Source organism: Malaclemys terrapin, chromosome 1 (genome assembly GCF_027887155.1).
Source record: "Malaclemys terrapin pileata isolate rMalTer1 chromosome 1, rMalTer1.hap1, whole genome shotgun sequence".
Classification (NCBI taxonomy): Eukaryota; Metazoa; Chordata; order Testudines; family Emydidae; genus Malaclemys; species Malaclemys terrapin.
The window spans coordinates 298,653,320-298,670,899 of NC_071505.1; the positions used below are offsets into that span (position 1 = coordinate 298,653,320).

A 17,580-nucleotide genomic window follows, 5' to 3' on the forward strand; every position below is an offset into this window, starting at 1 on the left:
CTTCCCCCTTTTGGGCCACATTAACTCTTTCCAGGCTAGTGTGGGGGAACATCCCATTACACACACCCCTTTAAATTCTTTATTAGAGTCCCAAATGGATCATTCCATTATTTTGCCCAGGATTGATGTCAAGCTGACTGGCTTATAATTACCACATTATTCCATTTACTCTTTTAAAATATTGGCACAAATATTTTCCTTCCAGTCTTTGGGAACTTCCCCAGTGTTCCAATATTTATTGAAAACCAACATTCATTGTCCAGAGGGCTCCTTGACCAGCTCTTTAAAATTTGTGGATGCTAACTATCCAGACCCGATGATTTTAAAATATTTTACTTTAGTAGCTACTGTTTAACATTCTCCTTAGTTACTACTGGAAAGTGTAGTATTATCAGAACATGGTATGACTACTTTATCTAGCTTTTTCCCGAATACAGAACACTTCTGTCTTTGCTGCATTATTATTGACAATTCTACCATTTTCAACTAGTAACAGATCAATATCACTGTTATAATTCTTTTTGTATATATAAATTCCTCCTTATGGGTCCTTATCTCTAATGGATATAGATTTTTCCTTGTATTCTTTTGTTTCTCATATCAATTTTTTACAATTCCTAGCTTCTGGTTTATATTAATTACTATATATTTCCACTTTAAAAAATGAATAAATTTTATTTTGTATATCTACTTTTACTTCCCCTCTAAGCTTGTGAACATTGAAAGCAAATGCAATCTTGTCTCTCTGCAAAGAGAGAAAAAGTAATCGTATATTATCAGAATGTTCTAAATAGGAGCGTTACTGCCCCCAGCTGCCAAAGGCTGAGGAAAGCTCTGCATTTTCAAGAAATGTTGTGAATGTTTTAAAGGATCACTGGACAGAATCACATTCTGTATGACATAAGGTAAAGAAGGATTTGTGGTAGTCATGTACCAATAAGTACTTTTTAAAAAAAATATACACTGAGATTGCAAGGGTATTTGCTTTTTAAATAATTTTCTTTTTGCACACAGTTCATTCACAATGTATTGTTCTTTTGCAACAGTGGTAAGGTTACTGTGCTGAAGGGATCAATAAGAAAAGTTTTATTTATCTTGACTATAAATCGCTAGTTACTTTTTTGCAAACAATAAGCACATTGATAGGTACTTAAATTTCTGCATAATCCATTATATTTTTACCCCCAAATTAAGTCTGCTTGCCACCCACTGGTAAAAAAAATGTAAACAAAACAACAAGCTACTGCTTGATGAATCAAGTGAAAGGTGTTTTTTAAATGAATTTTAGTATTTAGGAAGAGTATCTGATTAAAGCACTTGAGAGCTAACGTCAACTCATTACCCATAACACAGGGACAGCAGTGCCAGTGCCCTCTCTCCTCCCCCACCCCCACCCCGAAAAAAATAGCACAAGACCATAGGTGTTTTGCACAAACCAAATTGATTCTTTTTTCCAAACAAGTAATGATATTATAGAGAGTATCAGATATTTGGCAAATGACTAGATCTTGTAATTTTGTTCTCATCGGTTTTGAGAACTGTAACATAACACTGATAATTATGTTTGCAAGAGGAAATAGAAAATTATATTTTTCTTTTTACCCACAATAGAATACAATATAATTATGGCATAATTCTGCATTGTATAAAAATTCAGCAAAAACTAATTATTATCTGCCCTTGAAATGGTGTATTTACTACAGCTTTATAATAAGTATTCATTATGGAGAAGGAAAATAGTATTTGGATTCTTTTAGCTTGTCTTCCAACAATAGACCAAATTCCCAGTGGAGCTATAATTGCAGATGGGGGAGGGAAGAGGGTGGAGAAAACCTTGAGAAATCAGCAGGGAAATGTCCTTCTTGCTGTGGCTGCTCATGCGTCATCTACAAAAACCCAGTTTTCAAATTTGTCTTTATTCTAGTTGGGAAGAGGAAGTGAAGACCCAGATGAAGCATTTATTTCAGTTGCTCTGGACTGACTGCAGTTCCAGGAAGTATGTCAGTAGTGCTGTTAAGTTTTGTTAACTAAATTTGACAAGACAAAACATTTAAAGTATGTTCAATTTTTTTTCTGAGTGAGAGCGAATCTTCACAGCAAAGTCAGGTTGAGTTATAACTGAAGTTTTCCCACAAATTAAGTGGTGCATTAAGCTTGAGCTAACTAGTTTGGGAAGGGGGTTGAAACTTAAGCTGGCAATGCAGTGGAGATGCAACAGCTTGAGATACCACAACTCCTCTGCAGCTAATCATTTGTGCTGCTAATCAAATCACTCTGTAACTTGAGTGTGGTTTTGAAGTATGGTCACTGGAGCTAGGCTAGCTCAAGTGCAGTTACCTTGTGCGTGCTAATTTGAGCTAACTGTGCTTTGATTGGTTAGGAAATGATCATCGTTTTTATTTAAGTGTTTCAAGAATGGCAATAATGTTTGTCAATCATATTTTATGGCACAAAGGTTGCAATGAAAAAGTGTCTTCAAATTAGTTTGTAAAATCAAAGTATTTTGGAAACATTCTCAGTATTTTAGAGACTTAATTTCAAATTAGTGTTCATATAATTTTTAAATTTGAGAGATACTTAAATTTTAGACTTTGTATTGTATTTTTGATTAATTGTGAGGCCAGAGTGATGCCAAAAAAGGAGGAAATGTACATAAAGTGCTACTATGTTATGGTGATTTGAATTGAAGATTATATTTTTTACTCTTTTTTTCCATTTAAAAACAAAACCAAAAAACCACAGCCATTCTTGCACACAAACCAGTGGTGTAAATTTTATGGCCAGTAAATTATATCACAAACTACCACCTCTGTTCTTCTTGTGTAAGCCTATCATTGGCTCTAGTAAAGATTTAGGGCATGTCTTCACTAGCAACGTTAAAGCACTGCCACGACACTGCTTTAACATGGCTGTGTAGCGCAGCACCAGCGCTGGGAGAGAGCTCTTTCAGCGCTATAAAAAACCCACCTCTATGAGGGGAATAGCTCCCAGCACTAGTGCACTGTCTACACTGTCACTTTACAGCGCTGAAACTTGCAGCGCTCAAAGGGGTGTTCTTTCACACCCCTGAGCGAGAAAGTTGCAGCACTGTGAAGTGCCAGTGCAGACAAGCCCTTAGAGACCTTTAATTGAAGCAGGCATTAGCATTTAATCTTTGAGATTTTATAAAGCACCAACACGGTGTTTCATTAGTGTTTACCTTTTCATTTATGGGAAACAATTTCTTTCACACTCCTAGTTTTGCAGCAAGAACAGAAATCTGACTTGACCACAGAGAACCTTCAAAAGATATCTGAAATCTTTTTCCCCACAGACGGTAGTACTGGCATTACCAAAGATCAGAAACTTTCTGTAAAGGTTAATAACACATTTCTGCATTTTCCAAGGTTTTGAAGTAGGATAATTTAAACACAACACAGTATTTATTGTAGAAGTATTGTATAGTATGACTCTAATAAAATATAATGAGCAATATTGTGGCTTACCCTAAACTGGACTGAAAAAGGCATTGGGGAGAGATTTAAGGAATCTCTGTTTCATCCCCAGGGGAAGATGAAAATAATTTTTATTTCTATTTAAAATTACTTTTGTTTCAAATTACTTCTACATATAATTACTGAAAATTAACTGCATTCAAGTCACAACACAATAACACAATGGCTGGAAAAAGATAATGGATTTCTGATGTTATTTCAAGAGTTTGATGTTCAGCATGATTATTTTCTTTCAATTCTGCCACATAATATCGCTCATAAGGCCCTAATTCAGCAAAGCACATAAGCCCCTACCTAATTTTAAGCACTTAAGTAGTCATATTGAAGTCAAAGTTACTAATCGTGTGCTAAAAATTTGACACACTTAAGTATTTTGCTCTATCCAGGCTAAATGCAGTACAGTGCATAACAGGCTAACATGAGCAGCCAAAGCAAAAACAAAGACAGTTCTGATAGTGCCACCTTGTGGTTAATTTGCCTTTGTTATCAGCAAACTGGATTTAGGTTTAAAAGTCTTGTCAGAAAATTCTGATCAAGAATTAAGCTTTCACTATAGAAGATAAATAGTTACTCTTTAGCTTGCGCAGTCCATTTACTGTAGTGCAGGAAATTAACAAATAAATAAAGTTTCCTTGATGTCAATAGAACAGTTACACATACAATGTTCTTTCTTTATAAAACAGAAATTCATATTTTAAAAGTTAAAGTTATGTTATTAAAGTAGAAAGTTAAAGCATTCAAAAGACAGAAAAAAAACAATTAACTTTATTCATGTTGGTGGGAAAGGCTAAACATAGACCAGTAGAGGAGGGTATATGGGCAAGATAGAAACCTGGACAATACACAGTTGACCCTGATCCCCCATTAGTACTAGTGAAGAGATGTACTTGTGCATTTTGGATCAAGTCCTTCAAATCCTGACTGAGGCCTCCAACAATACAGGAAATGAGGCTGTCAGATGATCTCCATTTTAAACCGCATACAGTAGTTTGTACTTCAACATTAACTTTTTAAGCAATGCACTGAACTGGAAGACCTAATATCTTCAAGTGCCTTCTTTATATGAAAAGAAAGCATGTAGGGCATATAAATATATAATGCATTGCTTTTAATAGACTACTATAATTTACATAATAGGAAATACTCTCAGTACTGGTACAATCTGGATAAAAATTAAGTAGGCTTTGGCAAACTTACTTTCCATAAGTAAATGGACTAATTAGATACCTTGCATTCTGACAAAGGAAACTTAAACTAGCCCCACTAAAAAAAAAACAAAAAAACCTTAAGAGAGCACACACATTCACATTTAAATTGGATGAAAGTATAGCTAGTATAACATTTTTTTTTAAATAAAACCCAAATATGTTTGCAGAAGACCAGCAGTGAGACTTCTTGTACAGTGATTGCACAAAGACTATACCGAAAGTTTAGAGACACTGAAACATGCCTTTCTTAAAGTTTTCTTAGAATATCAGGGTTGAAAGTGACCTCAGGAGGTCATCTAGTCCAACCCCCTGCTCAAAGCAGGACCAATCCCCAGACAGAATTTTGCCCCAGATCCCTAAGTGGCCCCCTCAAGGATTGAACTCACAACCCTGGGTTTAACAGGCCAATGCTCAAACCACTGAGCTAGTCCTCCCCCAAAACTAATCATCATCATGTTCAGCATCATTGTTTGTAGGTTACAGACTCGGAATGGATCTATTTGCTAAGAGAAGAAAAGATACCCTTACATGTGTTAGAAATAATCATGAATGTTTACTTACTTATACAGAACAGGTCTATCCTGCAGGGCTTCCATGGCCTGGGTGAGAACTGGAGAAATGTCACATGATTCTTGTGTCAAAGTCCTGCACTCACCTATAAAATAGCAATACAATATCAGGTAAACCTATGCTATTTAGACAGTAAAGATGGTGTAACATCTCTCATGTCCCAGAAAGATATTAGGCTACAAGTAGAGTCTCTTCATTTTACAATATAACTTTCAGAATATGTAACAGGTTGCCCATGTCTGTATCACTGTAATTTCCCCATGAGCAGTGTTTTTCTATATGAGTGATGTGGGTCTCAATTCTTAACAAACAATTTTTAAAAACAGTGTAAAATGAGACTTATTGAATACAGATTTGTGCATGCCATCAAGTTAGTATTTTTAAACCAGGAGTATTACTATATAAATTTAAATAAAGAGCATTACATGGTTTTAAAAGACTGCACATTTTACCTCGATTTTAAATGAAGCAGTGCCTACAAAGCGATAACCAGACACTCCTATACTGCAAGAAACAAGCTAGCTCAAAATGGAATAAAGCCACCTAAGGGAAAATTCTCACACTGGCCATTGATTTTGAGTGCTCTCACCTGCAGGCACTGCCCCTCCCCCACCCCCTCCCCAGCTCCCATTGGCAGAGCCAGACCTGCTGCTGGCCTCTTTCGGGGCGCAGTGCGGTGTCAGAACAGGTAGGGACTAGCCTGCCTTAGCCGGGTAGCACTGCCGACAGGACTTTTAACATCCCAGTCGGTGGTGCTGACCAGAGCCGCCACGACCCAGTGCCTTACATTCTTTAAAAACCACTGCTCTACAGTGTAGTGTCTTAGATTTCCTTCTGATTTAGTCGAAGAAAGGCTTCTAGCTAAACTTACCCCCATTTTAAAAGAACTAAAAAGTTGATCACCCTAATATTCATAAATCTAAATCCTCTAAAAAGAAAAATAAAGGTGTAACCCTACTTTGAGCCCATCTGTAAAGTCGCTCATAAGAAGTCTCTTGGAGCAAAGCCATCTGTTCCATAATTTCTAGGCTACAAAATAAAAATATTTTATTAGATGTTTATAGAAGCATCTAAAATTTAATGTAAAAGTTAGCATTATAAAGAAACGGAAATTTCAAAATGAATTCCTGTTACGTGTACATTTTGTTCATATTTGCAGCACCTTTTGTCATCATTTGAAAGAACAAATAAGGCATCTCCATACAATTACTGTTTTAACTATTAAATGACTACTTTGCAGTTATTCAGATTAAACTCACCCTGTTCTCTGTTGGTTTGTACGGAGAAGAATCTTGACATCATTATGAATTTGCTTTACTCTTCCTAATGCCTTGAAAAAATCCTTTAAAAAAATGAATTTAATGATTTAAAGCATTTCCAGTTTTTAAATGAAGAAAAATAAACTTAATAACAATACTAAAATGCTATACAGGAGGTTGTACTGACAACTATTTGATATTAGAAGTCAGCATTTTTGGATGAAGTGGCATATGCAACTGGGCAGAATGTCTCTTGCACAGCACGCACATGCTCACAGCAGCCTTGTGGCAACCACAGCAACTACATACATGGAAAAGTAACACTGGAATGACTTTTGTGGAATGAACATTTTGTCCCTTTTGAAACAGAGCAATCAGACTGCCTGCTTTTGCTCTTCTGTTTGGATTTTCTCCAGTGGTAAAAATGGCAACTGCCAGCAGCACATTTGGAACACCAGCAAATGTTCCGAGGATCACAATTAGGAAACCTCTGCCCTACACACATTTCACTTTGTGACCTCTGCCATATCTAGAGTTTTGGCAAACATTTCTTACATCTACCGTCTGACCTCTCCCACATTGGGTTCAATTTCACATCTCCAGTAGTCTCACTTGCTTCTCCGTTTGGAGAATCATAGAATATCAGGGTTGGAAGGGACCTCAGGAGGTCATCTAGTCCAACCCCCTGCTCAAAGCAGGACCAATCCCCAGACAAATTTTTGCCCCAGAGCCCTAAATGGCCCCCTCAAGGATTGAACTCACAACCCTGGGTTTAACAGGCCAATGCTCAAACCACTGAGCTATCCGTCCCCCCCACTGCCATTGCAAATCAGATGTGATAAAAACTGAACATATCATTCCTCCCTATCCCTCTTTTTTCTCCATTAATTCTTGTTCAAATCTGAATGGAATAATAATCCATTAAGGAAACTAAGTATTTGCAGTGGACAAAATAAAATCCAGAGTTTTTTAATTGTAAATCATTCTGCATATAAAAATAAAAGCCAAAAATATACAATACACTATCAGCAGTTAAAAAGACTCCCACGATAGTCACTTTGTTGTATTTGATATTATCATTAAGGATGCACCATATTTCCACTACTGTCCCTGATTTGGAGGATTTATAACTAACACGGTAGAAAAATATAGGTTTTCTTTCATTTAAAAAAAAAATGAAAAGGCAAAGTTAGTCTTTGATTAATTTTGACATACAAGATCTCCCCAGATAAAATATCTGAAATTTGAAACAATTTCAAAAGTGTTTTTTATAGTTTAAAAATGTCTCTGTCTCTAAATCTGAAAAAGTACAGAATCATTGGGCATGCGTGTCAACTTTTTATTTCCTAAGAAGTTCATAATACTTTGCAGTGCATGCATGTCAGCCTGCACAGTAAACTTTGGCCAAAATGAGTTTAGACAACAGCTTAAAAATTACTCTACAGATATTTTCAGATTAAAGAGGCTGGTATTTTAAAGTTTTTAATGCATGAGTGTGGGAGTGGGGATTTGAGAACAGCTTTGCAAATTCACACATACTAAGCTACATAACAAAAATAGTAAATTTCTGACAGAAAATAATAAAAGCAAAGAAATCAAGGCTAACATGCACCATAAATTCTCTGCTAGCATAGCCCAATAGTTGTCTGGTGGCTTTCTGAATTAACCCTACTGTGCTTAATTATTGGAGGACACACATGAGGTCATTATGGTCCACTAGGCCTCCACTATATTTTTACACAGGAAATCTAATTTTAAAAATTGTTTTGTTTACTTGAAGTATTCATTGATTGTATAATCAACTACAGTATTTTCTTATCACCTGTGTTAAAGGTAAGAATCAAATAAAACTATTTTCTGATACAGTTTTACCAACTGTGTTTTTCAACTCTGAGGAATTCAACTCTCAAGACCTACAATAATATTTTTTTAAACACACTAGAATTATCTTCAGTCCAGGTCCATACTAGACTTGTAGCTAGCTGATTGTGCATCAAGTCTGCTGCTTCAGTACCCCAACTGCAATTCTATTCCCACAATTTCTGCACAGTCTTAGGTAGATTAAAAAGAATGCACAACAAAGGAATGTTCCCTGCTCTACCCTGAGCCAAACGTTGAGTAAACTCAATTATTGGGTGCTCATGTCCCCTACTCTTCTCCAGCCCTACCTACACAAAGAGAAGAGAGAAAACTTGAAAGGAGTTTCATAGAGTCATAGCTTATACTCCATTTAGACAGGGTAGGGAGAAATGATCTTCTAGCCATTGCTGGAGAGCTCACCAGGAGGAAATATACATTTTCTCCCAGGACGCCAAGGAGGAAGACAGCAGAGAACCCCCTTTTTCACAGGTGTGGTGTAGTGAGAAGGGTTAGGATTTGGATTTAGTTTAGTTTCTGTCAGAGTCTGAACTTCAGCAACTTCATTCAGGAATGGGTGAGAGAATCTTTTAGGACTTGATCTTGTGAGTTACTGCACTCCCTCAACTGCAATTGGATTAGAGGACATGCAGCACCTTGTAGGATTGCCTCCTACATTCAAGGAGGAGAAGGAGCATGGAGATAACTGCAGAAATAAAGGTTAGGGCCTAATCCAAAATCCACTGAAGTAAATTAAAAAAAAACAAACAAAACAAAAAAAAAAAAAACTCAAGGAGTTTTGGATTAGGCCCTTGAGAAGTAAACATTTGAGAAAACTATTTTATGAAAATGTCTGTATTTTGAACTTAATGTTTTCTATCACAACTGAAATGTTTCTTTCAAGGTAACATTTGATGTTTTATTAAGTACATGGCAATTACTCAAGTGCATGATCATTTAACATGCTTTCATTTGTGCTTTTGTTAGTATTGTTTATGGCTATCTGCTCCATGTCTTTAATAATGCTCTCACTGCTAACAGGATGTCTGCGGAAATGAGATACTGCATCTCAGCAGGTATTCTGTATTTCAATGAAAGTTTCCATGTAACTAAAATAATAAAAGCTATTAAATATACTTAATTCTCTGGATATTTTAATTGCTTTCGCCATAGAACAATGTGCTTTCTTAAGCAAAAACATATCAATATGTTTAAAAACTTAGTTTAGAAGGTGACTAAAAATAAGTGAGTCAGCACCTAATATTTCAAACAACAACAAATGAAACAATGAGGGAAAGTCCTACTTTAAATCAACTTAAACAATTTATATATTGCCGTAGCCAAGTAAAATATATACACACACAATAGTGGTGCTACATAATCTGAAAGTACCATGAACTGTTAAGTTTCTTTACTTGGCCAAGACAGAGTTTTAAAAAACTAAAAATATAGAATTTGAGGCTTTAAAAAAAAAAAATCTTTTTACAGTGGAGGAGAAATACAACATTAAAATATCAATTTTATTGCCCCTCACCAGTCATTAATCAGAACAGAATTTTTTACTGTGATTATTTTTACTCATTATGATATCCGGACACTTACAGACATCATTCTATTAAGAGATAAATTCATTCGATATAAAAGAAAAGTAACGATGTGACAGACCTTCCTACGTATGCTGCTCTAATAGTACTGTTGTGTTTTAACTCAGTACAAAACTTATAATGTATTTTGAGTTACCTCGGTAATTGGGCCATCTCTTGTGCCTCGAAGAAGGTTCATTTCATCTGGAGTCAGTTGGAATTTTTCTATGAAAGCACCTGCAACTTGTGCTTTCATTTCTAGTCTTTGACTGTAATAAAAGTGCCAAGGACATTAGTTTTTTATATTATCTCTAACTTATTTTGTATCTACTGATTTTTGAAAATATTCATATTTTAAAAACCAATGCTCTCTTTATTTCTAATAGTGCAATCTTACCTTCAGATACTTAAATTGCATCACCATATATCTGATATTATTACTTACTAAGCTCACACACATCTTCATCGATTTTACTCAGCAATGTGAGCCCATGTATTTGAAAGTAGGAACAAGTTACTAAAATATTCAGTTAGCATTTATATCATAGATTAACTGGCACAGGTATCCACACTTACATAGTTCAATAGATGCCTGCCATTTCCTTTCAAGAAGTTCATTGTGAGAATGAAGTCTGCTTGAGCCTTTAGCTCATGTTTTCACAGATACAAAAAAGGCTATACCCACAGAACACCAGAACTGAACCAATTGGCATATTAACTCACCCACTTTTCTGGAGAACAGGTGCAATTTCTATTGAAGAACACACTGTCAGGGCTCATTTACTAATTCCATACACCCTCAAAAATGTATTAGCCATATCCTCTTGCCCCTTCGCTCTCCCCTCCCCCCCCCCAGGTAAATCTCACAGACAATTAAATGGAAAAATCACTGAGTGGGCAGTATCTACGTGCACATTGGGGCAAATCCAGTCCTACAATCATGGAAGGCCCTGAATGTAGCCCAATGGGTGTAGTTATGCAGAGGTCAATCTGCAGTGGTGGACAGCTTGCAGTGCTGCCTTCACTGCTTAACTAAGCTGCCTTCACTTAATGGCTGATCTGAGTTCCTCTAGTTCTGAAGAAATTTTTGGTTACTTTCTGGTTAAAAGTTGATAGCCACAAATAGACAGTTCAGTCTAAATCTATCTTTTACTATGATTTTTAAGTTATTTTTATAAATGTTCTTAACTGTACCCTGTTTACTTATTCATAGATTCTAGGACTGGAAGGGACCTCGAGAGGTCATCGAGTCCAGTCCCCTGCCCGCATGGCAGGACCAAATACTGTCTAGACCATCCCTGATAGACATTTATCTAACCTACTCTTAAATATCTCCAGAGATGGAGATTCCACAACCTCCCTAGGCAATTTATTCCAGTGTTTAACCACCCTGACAGTTAGGAACTTTTTCCTAATGTCCAACCTAGACCTCCCTTGCTGCAGTTTAAACCCATTGCTTCTAGTTCTATCCTTAGAGGCTAAGGTGAACAAGTTTTCTCCCTCCTCCTTATGACACCCTTTTAGATACCTGAAAACTTATCATGTCCCCTCTCAGTCTTCTCTTTTCCAAACTAAACAAACCCAATTATTTCAGCCTTCCTTCATAGGTCATGTTCTCAAGACCTTTAATCATTCTTGTTGCTCTTCTCTGGACCCTTTCCAATTTCTCCACATCTTTTTTAAAATGCGGCGCCCAGAACTGGACACAATACTCCAGCTGAGGCCTAACCAGAGCAGAGTAGAGTGGAAGAATGACTGGCTTACATTTTCATAAATGACCAATGATTCTGGAAACTCAATTTTGAGGTGCTCTCCTTATGTGGCCTGATTTATAGAAGTACGGAGGCCCACACTCTCAGGAAATAAAGTCCATTTAAAGTGGTCTCAGGCTGACCACTTAAAAACTGAAGCACTCAAAATCAAGTCACTTTTGAATTTTTAGGCCAGTATTATTATTACAATCTTAAAGGCTTGGACATTTGAAAGGAACAGTCATACAACAATATGCTAATGTAGTTGCTCTGGAGAGAATTACCTTTCAAAAGAAAATACAAAAATAACTGTGTGAAAGCAACCACCATTAGTTACCAAAGAAATGGAAAAAAGCAACAGTCCTCTCCTCTCATTAGCCACATTAATAATCTTTTTATTCATATCCCCCAATCCATCTGCAACCATCCACCCACTGAAACTTCACTCCTTCCAAATGTCCTTATTTCATATGATCATCTCTCCACCCTTTCCCATCTCTCCCCGGTGGCCACCAGGATCAGGAGTGATGCTCCTCCCAAAACAATGCTTTAAATCCACTCTAACCCCAATATGTCCTTGGTGACTGTCTGCCAGAACAACAAACTGACCCACTCTGAGTTCTCACAATAATCCAATAATTTCAGTAAAACACAACCTAATTCAGTAAAACCCTGAGGATTTGGGTTGAACTTGTCAAATATCAGTGTTACACCTTGCATGCAGCAAAATATGCAAGAGCCTCTAGGTGGCAGCAATGTTTTATCTCTATCTTATACAATTTAATTTGATTATAAAGAGGAAAAAGATTAAAACAAGAATCCTATCAATTTGTGTGTTAATTAAAACTCTGTTGCTTACTCATTGTTATGTTAATCAAATTGACATTCAATTGATAATGTGTTTAACGTAGTTTAAAACCCCTCTTTCTACATTACACATCCACCTCATACTTAGGCTTCCATCAAAATATGTTAATGCTCTTCTTTGAGGGACTTTTGTGTAACAAAGGACTTCTTGCCCGTCCAAGGGATTTAAATTAGTTTCTTAAATCTAGGTCCAGAACTAGATTATACTGCACTTATGTTTAGGCTTGGAAGAATTTGATTTTTACTTCTTTATAATTTCAATGGATAATACTGATGTTTATTTTAAAGCATTTTTTCCCATTTTTATCTAGTTAAATGTTCACAGTTGCATGAAATTATGGAGAGATCAGACAATTATTTAATGACAGTAGATGTTGAGATTCAAAACGTTAAAGCTTTATAAACCACTGAAAACTTGTCAACATCAGATATCGAAATATTCAAAGTAAATATCCTTAAATGAACATATCATACCTGCAAAAAGAAGAACAGGAGTACTTGTGGCACCTTAGAGACTAACAAATTTATTAGAGCATAAGCTTTCGTGGACTACAGCCCACTTCTTCGGATGCATGGGCTGTAGTCCACAAAAGCTTATGCTCTAATAAATTTGTTAGTCTCTAAGGTGCCACAAGTACTCCTGTTCTTCTTTTTGCGGATACAGACTAACACGGCTGTTACTCTGAAACATATCATACCTGTTTTTACTATTCATTCTTTAGTTCATTTGTAACAAGCCTAATTCAAAAAGCCTAAATCACTGGATTTTGACTCTAATGAATTCTAAAGCAGCATTTTTCTTGCTTTGTCTATTTGTAAAATTCAATTATAGATAGAAATATTTTTGTTGGGTTGTGGTGTACTGTGAAATTGAAGTTTACTGACATTTATCAATAAAAATGTAATCCTTCCAAGCCTATTTATGTTGACTAGTACTTTATTGTGAAAGTAGCCCCACTGATTTCAACATGAATAAGGGTGACAGAATCGGACTCCTAGGCAGCAGGAGACTGGAAAATCAACCAACGTCTTCCACATGGCAGTATACAGCATTAATATAAAGCCACTTACACTTGAATTTTTTTTAAAGTAGTATATTTTCTTGAACAGCATGCATGTGAACTTTGTAGTTAAAATAAATTGTGGAATTTAATATAATAGTTCCAAGAGCCATCAATTCAGCAGAAAGCAAGCACAATCGAAAATACTGCTAATGCGTGCGTTCACACATACGAGGCAAAAATGCTGTGCAGTTTACAGAGTATGTACAACAAAAAAAATTAAAGGGAGGAGCATCTTTTACACATACAACATAATAAAGAGATTTGTCTAGTACCTGGTAGTTTTTCAGGCCCTATTATTTTATCTGACATAGTGGAGATCATTTTAAAATTGTGTGCAGAGCATGTACATTATAGCAGAGGGTATGCAGATACTGTACTGCTATGCAAAATACAATGGTTCCTTTCAAAAGTCAACTCTGCATAAAAGAACAAAACTAACATATCATGGGAACATACCACCAATGCAAAAGGGGGAAGTACCAAACACTGTTGCACTTTAAGCTCTCAGGGGGAAACTAGTGAAGAGCCATTTCCCAGTTAATAGTTACCATGGAAACAGAATACTTCTGTGAGAACACTCAAACTGCTGGGAAAATTATGCACTTCATGCACTTTTCCCTTGAACCAAACACAAAAGTGCTCTGTTAGGATTATCACCTAGACTCCTCAATGAACGAGGTGGGGGAGAGAGCGCCTTTTCTGAGGTTCAGTTTTATATTGCTACCGAACATTTCCTGGCAGTCTTAGTCTCCTTCATATGAAGAGTCACAGCAGCACATTCTGACCCCTTGAGAAATTAATTTCAGTTTACTGCACTAAGGATTCATCACATTTTAAAGCTTTGAAATTTACAAGTTTCAAGATCAAAGTGTTTTAAACAAACAAAAAAGCATAAAAAGAGACCATAGCCATCATTTTTAACTCTCCCACACCCAGTTGTTAGAAAAATGTTTTTCAATTCTGCTTTTTCAGGGAACGTATACTAGGAAGGAATATACACAAAATAAAACATAGGATGACTTCTTCTGGAGACACTGGTAAGTACAAGGAAACCATCCACAAACAAGCACTTCAGCAGCAAATAGGAAAACAAATGTTGTAAATGCAGAGTGGTAATGTACCATTAATGTTTGTGTTTTATATTTTACCTAATAAGCACACATTTTAATACAAGAGGTTAGAACCATTAGTTGCTGAATGTCTTCACGTAGTAAGTCATAGGATATAATAAAGAAAAACTATAAAACAGTAAAAATTTTAAAATCATACTAAATAGCCTCAATGCAAGCTAGGGTTGCCAACTTTCTAATTTGCACAAAACCAAACACCTTTGCCCCAGGGTCCCTTTTCCACCAGGCGTTCAGGTCGAAAACTGAACATCTGGCAACCCTAATGCAAGATGACAGACAAGGTGGGTGAAGTAATACCTTTTATTGGGCCAACTTCTGTTGGTGAGACACAAGCTTTTGAATTTACACAGAGCTCTGTGTAGACTCAAAATTTTGTCTCTTACTGAAAGAAGTTGAGCCAATAAAATATGTTACCTCACCCACCTTGTGTCTCTAATATCTGGGACCATCACAACTACAATACCACATACATTAATACAAAATGGTCAGGCCTACCTTACAATATTAAAGATCTGCACAAGCACTGGCATAAAGACACTAACCTTCCACCATTAAATCTTTTAGGGGAAAATGAAGCAAGCTAAATCACAAGCAATACTTTAGGTGCCAGATGATATTAACAGCACTGAAATGGTACAAAACTTCTTCCTTTATGTATTATGGTTAACAAATTCTAAGATTACTAAATATTACAACTAAGCAAATTATTCATTGCAAAGAAATTCACTAAATTTAATCTATTTTTCTGTTCATGAGCCAATCTTGATTTCAGTGAATAAGTTCTCTTTTGTAAGCATTCAGGTAACTCAACCAAACACCAGCTTTACTCTAAAGCTAATTTGCATGAAACAATTTCATTGGTTGAATGAGGGAAACTGCACAGATGGTGCATTGCCTGGCCCAAATGATACACCCAGTAACACACAACAAAAGCATACACATTAAACCCAAATACACAGCCTCTCAACACAGTACACAGTTCCTCATCTGCCACCTGCACAAGTCCACAGAATTCTCCCAGCACAACATAACCCATCAACAACTCAACACAACCCACAAAATCATTCTAAAGCAGGGGAGGGCAAACTTTTTGGCCCAAGAGCCATATCTGGGTGGGGAAATTGTATGCAAGGCCATGAATGTAGGGCTGGGGCAGGGGGTTGGCGTGCAGGAGGGAGTGTGGGGTGTGGGAGGGACTCAGGGCAGGGGGTGGGGGTGCAGGAGGGGGTGCAGGGCAGGGGGTTGGGGTGCAGGAGGCATGCGGCAGGGGGCTTAAGGCAGGGGGTTAGGGCACTCAGGGCAGGGAGTTGGGGTGCAGGAGGAGTTCAGGGAACGGGCTCCGGCCCGGCACTGCTTACCTCGAGCAGCTCCGGGATGGCAGTGGCACGCAGCGGGGCTAAGGCAGGCACTCCTGGAAGTGGCCAGCATGTCCTGGGGGTGGGGTGGGGCAGGCTGCTCCGCTGCACACTGTCCTCGCCTGTAGGTACCACCCCCGAAGCGCCCATTGGCCACGGTTCCCCGTTCCTGGCCAATGGGAGCTGCAAGAGGTGGTGTCTGCAGGCGAGGGCAGCGCATGGAGCCCTCTGCCCCCTCTTCCCCCAGGGACGTGGTGCCGGCCACTTCCAGGAGCCGCGCGGGGCCAGGGCAGGCAGGGATCCTGCCTTAGCCCTGCTGCGCCATAGAGCTGGCAATCCTGCAGGCCAGACTGAAAGCCCTGACAAGCTTTCCAACCCGTGGGCCGTAGTTTGCCCTCCCCTGCTCTAAAGCCTAGAATCTCTGTTGAGTCAATGTGAAGAAATGAAAACAACTACAAGCACGGTTGAGAGCTCTGTTTGTTCAGAATACTACCAGGTTCAATCATCAGTGGAATCTGTGGTCTGTTACAATTCAATTTTTAAGTTCTACGCCATTTGCTGCTTTCTTACACATGTGAATTTACGAATTACACCCATGCAACAACATGGGATTTCAACTACTATTATTGAATTAAATGGCCATGAACCAACCAGCCATCCAGAATTCAAAAGGAAGTTCACAAAAATCAGTTTTTCAGTATTTCACAATGTGGTCTCCAAAAGAAGGTTGATACAGACAAATGAGAAAGTTGTTTTACATCAAATAACTTTAGTTCCTTGTCAGGATGAACCTCTTTTTGTAGGCCACATTATTAAATATAACTCTGAGCCTGATTCTTGTTTATACTAAGGCAATGTTTGGGCAGTGTCAAGGAGCTTAAAATGGGTATATATGCTCACTGTAATGCCCTTTTACACTCTTACAGTGATGTAAAATAAGGATCAGGACCATAGTTTTTTATGCATTCATGATTTCTCTTATGATGAAAGGTTAATGTTCCAACCAGCATTAACCTGCACTGATTTTCCCATTAAGAACTTACTTGTTCATCTTCAAGAATCGTAGAAATGTGGGGCTGGAAGGAACCTTGAGAAGTCCCCCAATGGTGGGGCAGGACCAAGTATACCTAGACCATCCTTCACAGGTGTTTGTATGTATAACCTATTCTTAGAGAATGATTCTTACAGACGGATTCAGACTCAGCTCAGTTCTAATACAGGATTATACTTAGCACACACAAAAATTCCCAATAGATAGATAATGTTCAATTGCAGTGCAGGTGGCCCATAGCTAGCATTGTCTGAAATAGATGAATTTCCTACTGTAGATCGATGGCCCAAATTGCATCTGTTATACCATTTTTTATAGTGGCAAAACTCCACTGACCAGAGTGGAATTATTCCTGCTTAATGCCTCATTACTTATGCCTTATATATTGGTA

General features: G+C 37.5%; 1 protein-coding gene across 2 annotated transcripts in view; it reads right to left on the reverse strand.

Moving 5' to 3' along the window:
- COG6 (component of oligomeric golgi complex 6) overlaps positions 1-17,580 on the reverse strand; it is a 93,621-nt gene that overhangs the window by 45,293 nt on the left and 30,748 nt on the right. For both annotated transcript variants that reach the window (XM_054015230.1, XM_054015229.1), the window contains exons 5-8: positions 10,129-10,240; positions 6,532-6,614; positions 6,231-6,301; positions 5,264-5,357 (exon numbers count right to left, since the gene is read on the reverse strand). In XM_054015230.1, the coding sequence (XP_053871205.1) occupies positions 5,264-5,357; positions 6,231-6,301; positions 6,532-6,614; positions 10,129-10,240 (360 nt within the window). The remainder of the gene's footprint in view (positions 1-5,263; positions 5,358-6,230; positions 6,302-6,531; positions 6,615-10,128; positions 10,241-17,580) is intronic.